We start from the raw sequence: 3,873 nt of genomic DNA, 5'->3' as shown, positions 1-3,873 counted from the left end.
TTTCTTTCTCCATTTGGCCCGGCGGTTTTGGAACCAGACCTACACACCGAACAACGAGAAGCAATTAACACCCAGAGCACCGGCCCCCCGCGGTGGCCAGGGCGGTGGGCGGAGGGGAGAAGCGCAGCTCGGGCCTCCCTCGTCCACCCCTTCCAGGCGCCGGCAGCCCCCATCCACAGGACCGGGCCTCTGAGAAACGGAGAGCAGGGGAGGGGGCAGGAAGACATAGGCACACTTCTTTGAAAGGGTAGGGGGAAAAAAAAAAGACAAGAAGGGGGTGCACACTCACGCACACACACGCTGCACCCTGCCCGCACCGGCGCCAAGGGGAGGGGAAGGGATTCCACAGCACCCCGGCTCTTTCCCGTGGCCGAGGGGTGCAGAAGCACCGATCGCTGGCCCGATTCCCCCGCAGAGGCACGCAAAATGCCACAAACACAGCACAATAAGCGGCTGGAGGTGAGGGGGTGCGGGGGGGACACGACGGACGGTGCCTGGCCCAGACGCGTGGAGTTCGGACCCCTTGCCCAACCGGGAGACGGAGCAGAGGGGTTGGATCAGCCCCAAAAGGGGGTTTGGTTGGGTTTGTTATAGATAGATCATAGGAGAGAAATTAAATTATATTAAAGAAAAACCTCTCTGCTCCAGCCCTGCTGCTGCCGGTCCCCGGTGTTCCGCCGCCCGGGGCACACATGTCCCTCCTCGCCCCCTCGGGGCTGCTGGCAGAGCCTGTCCCGGCCGGACCACGGCCCCAGCTCGGCAGCACCGCGGGGATACCGGAGCCGATCCCGGCCCCTTCCCCCGGCCGGGCTCCGCGGGCTCCCCGCGCTCTGGGAGCGGCCGCGGCAGGGAGAGCGGCTGAAGGACACCGTGAAGCAAATCCTATGGAGGAACCACGGACGACGGCGCTGCCTCATCCCGAGGGGACCGTCCCCGACTCCCGGGATGGATTTAAGGACGCATTCCCCGCACACGCAGCCCACGCGGAGCCGCCCCCGCACGGCCGCGGGTCCCGGCAAGATGCGGGGCCGCAGCTCGGCCTCGCCGCCCGCTCGCAGCCAGCGCGGCACAAAACAGCATCCCGAGATCCAACAACCACCCCGCATCCCCCCGTCCACGTCCCGTTTATTTTTTGAAAAATCCACTGAAGTAGATCGATGCTTCCCCGGCCCGCACCGCCAAGGGCCTGAGCAGCTCGTTAAAATTAAGTTTTACAAGTTTCACTCGCTCTCGATTCACCTACGAGCTTTATTGACATTCTCCAGCATACCCTGGCCCGTGATTAAGCCTCATATTTGCATGCTAATTTTCTCGCCCTTGACTCATTTAAGAAAAATGTTTACAGTGGAAAAACATACCAAAAAATGCTAAGAGAAGCCAGGCTGCCTTGCTACTCTTCTCATTCCGCAAGGTTAAAAAAAAAAATAGGGTAGTAATAATAATAATAATGATAAAATAAGAGGGCAAGCAGCGTGCAAGGCAGGGAACAAAAGGGCCGGGAGGCGCAGGGCTGTGGCCCCAGCGCACAGGGCCCGTCCCGGAGTGGGGTCCCAGGGGTCCCCCCGGGGACTGCTCGGCGCATGGAGAGGGTGGGGGTGGGAAAGGAGGGGGGACACGTTTTTTACCTGCACTCTGGACTCCACCAAGTCTAGCCTGAGAGCCAGAGCCTCTCGCATAAACACGTCCGGGTAATGACTTTCATTAAACGCCTTTTCCAGCTCCTCGAGCTGCCAGCCAGTAAAATTGGTGCGGGTTCGTCTTCTTTTACAGCCAGGACTTTCCTTGTCCGGGTCACCCGAGTCTGAAAAAGCAGAAATACCCTCAGGTCCCTGGGAGACAGGCCTTCTCCCCCCCTCCCTGCCATTTACAGGAGCCTTTTAACTTTTGTGCTCGGTAGCGTTGGTAAAAGAGCGGGATTATTCACACACCTGCGCTAAAAATGGGGAGGAACCCGATCTGCCCTCGCCTCCTCCGAAAATGTACTTTACAGAACATTTATTCCTGAAGGAAGCTCTCCACAGGCACTCAGCTGGCAGAGAGAGAGAGAGAAGTTCCAATATTTGCTCCAACCACCGAAGGTTTAATTAAAAAAAAAAAAAAAAAAAAAAATCAAAAGCCCCCCATCTTTCCCTTCCCCAGCCCCTCCGGAGCACCTGCGTGGGTCACAGCCCACGGCCCCGTTCCACGCGGGACCCCGAGCGCAGGGCGGCCCCTGGGCCTCCCGTAGTCCCCCCGAGCACGGGGGCCGTGGGGCTGGGATGTTCTCAGCCTCTCTGAGTACCTACAGCTCCAGGCTGGGCATTTTCAGCCTTTGGCTGCACCTCCGCCAGGTGTGGAAATTCAGAAAAATCATTAAAATAGTAATAATAATAATAAAGATGATGATTTGTATTTAGTTGAGGTGCAGTGTGGGGCAGCTCCAGGCTCAACCAGAAGGATGTTGGGGCGACAGAATGTTTTAGTAGCTGAACAATAGCGGTGCCACAGGCCGGTGGGGAGGGAAGGAGGGAGAACGCTTCCCTTTGGTTAAATCGTATAAAAAATAATTATTACCGCTCTTCATTCCCCAAACTCCAGTGATTCCCATTATTATTTTTATTATTGTCTTTTAATAGTACGATCCGAGCCGCCACACGATGAACTTTGGGGGAAGGCACCGGGCCGGGCCCGCTATTGTTCAGGGCACACGCGTGGCCCTGCGCCGCTGGGAACGGGGAACGCTCCCGGCGCTCGGACCGGGGCCGTCCGCCCCCTCGGGGGGCCAGCACAGCCGCCTACCCTCCCCCTCGAGACACCCCAAAATTCGTAGATGAGGATAGTGGGGCTACGGGGGTGCGGTGCTTTTCTTCCTCCGCGCTGACCCGCTGCGGGCGGGGAGCGGCGGCCGGGTGGCCGGGTGGGGGGACAGGGGGACACACGCGACACGGAGCCGCTCCTACCTGCGAGCTTGAAGGGCTGGCTGTCCCCGCTCACCCCGCAGCCGGAGGGGATCAGCGGCGCCGGGTTGACCACAGAGGCGGCGCAGGAGCCGCTCAGTAATCCATCGATGGAGAAGGGCACGGAGGCGGCCGCCGACTGCAGCTGGTGCCCGGCCAGCTCGTAGACGTGGTGGTGCCCGAGCGGGTAAGGGAAACCCACCATCCCCCCGAACTGGGCATGAGGATGCTCCAGGATGCGGCTGTCCATCATGGGGGCGGCTCTAGGGCGGGGGGTGCCGGCGGGGCTGGGGGCGCTGGCGGCGGGGCGGCTGGGGCCGGGGGTGCTGCTGGCGGAGGAGGCGGCGCGGCGAGGGGCTCATGCTGCAGGGCGCCGGGCGCTTTAACTTTATCAACATCAGGCTCCCAATAATTAGCTCAGGCTGGGGGAATTTGGGACCAATAAGAAACGTTAATCGGTCCTGACGTCAGAGACGTGCCAGTGTGGGGAGCAAACGTTTTCCATATCGATTGCTAATTATACCTGACATCCAGCCTCAATAAACAATATCAGAGCTGTCACAACACGACGAGGGGGGCTTTGATACGAACTCCAGCCCGAGGAGGGCGGCGGGGGCCGGGCGGGCAGGGGGGGCGGAGGGGAACGCGCGGATCTGCCTGATACCCGGTTAAATACTAAACAGTCGGAGTTACACACACACAGCACCCCCCCACCCCTCCAACCCACCCTCTTCCCCCTTGTCCCCTCCCCTCGCCAAATCACTAATAGATTTCCCTTTAAAACATTCACCAGCGTGTTGTGGGGATTTTTCACCAGAAATGCTCTACTCTCTGAACCTTTAAAGTGATGTTGCTCCAATTACAGAGAGACATTGAGCGGCAAATAGACTGATCCAATAATAGGAGATTCATCATCCGCTCTTTCCAGAGCTGTCAC

The 3,873-nt window shown here is 59.1% G+C and overlaps 1 protein-coding gene across 2 annotated transcripts in view; it reads right to left on the bottom strand.

Annotated features, from left to right (window-relative positions):
• Positions 1 to 3,297, bottom strand: part of UNCX (UNC homeobox) — a 4,317-nt gene extending 1,020 nt beyond the window's left edge. The window contains exons 1-4 of one of the 2 annotated variants that reach the window (XM_056503399.1): positions 2,940 to 3,020; positions 1,929 to 2,029; positions 1,626 to 1,801; positions 1 to 39 (exon numbers count right to left, since the gene is read on the bottom strand). The exon at positions 1 to 39 is cut by the window's left edge and continues 1,020 nt beyond it. In XM_056503399.1, coding sequence (XP_056359374.1) covers positions 1 to 39; positions 1,626 to 1,801; positions 1,929 to 1,995 — 282 coding nt within the window. In that variant the 5' untranslated portion in view covers positions 1,996 to 2,029; positions 2,940 to 3,020. Of the gene's footprint in view, positions 40 to 1,625; positions 1,802 to 1,928; positions 2,030 to 2,939 lie in introns of both variants that reach the window. The other variant, XM_056503398.1, reaches the window with a different exon arrangement.
• Positions 3,298 to 3,873: the final 576 nt, after the last annotated feature.

Source organism: Oenanthe melanoleuca, chromosome 14, assembly GCF_029582105.1.
Source record: "Oenanthe melanoleuca isolate GR-GAL-2019-014 chromosome 14, OMel1.0, whole genome shotgun sequence".
In the NCBI taxonomy this organism is placed as follows: Eukaryota; Metazoa; Chordata; class Aves; order Passeriformes; family Muscicapidae; genus Oenanthe; species Oenanthe melanoleuca.
This window is presented reverse-complemented; position numbering and strand designations above follow the sequence as displayed.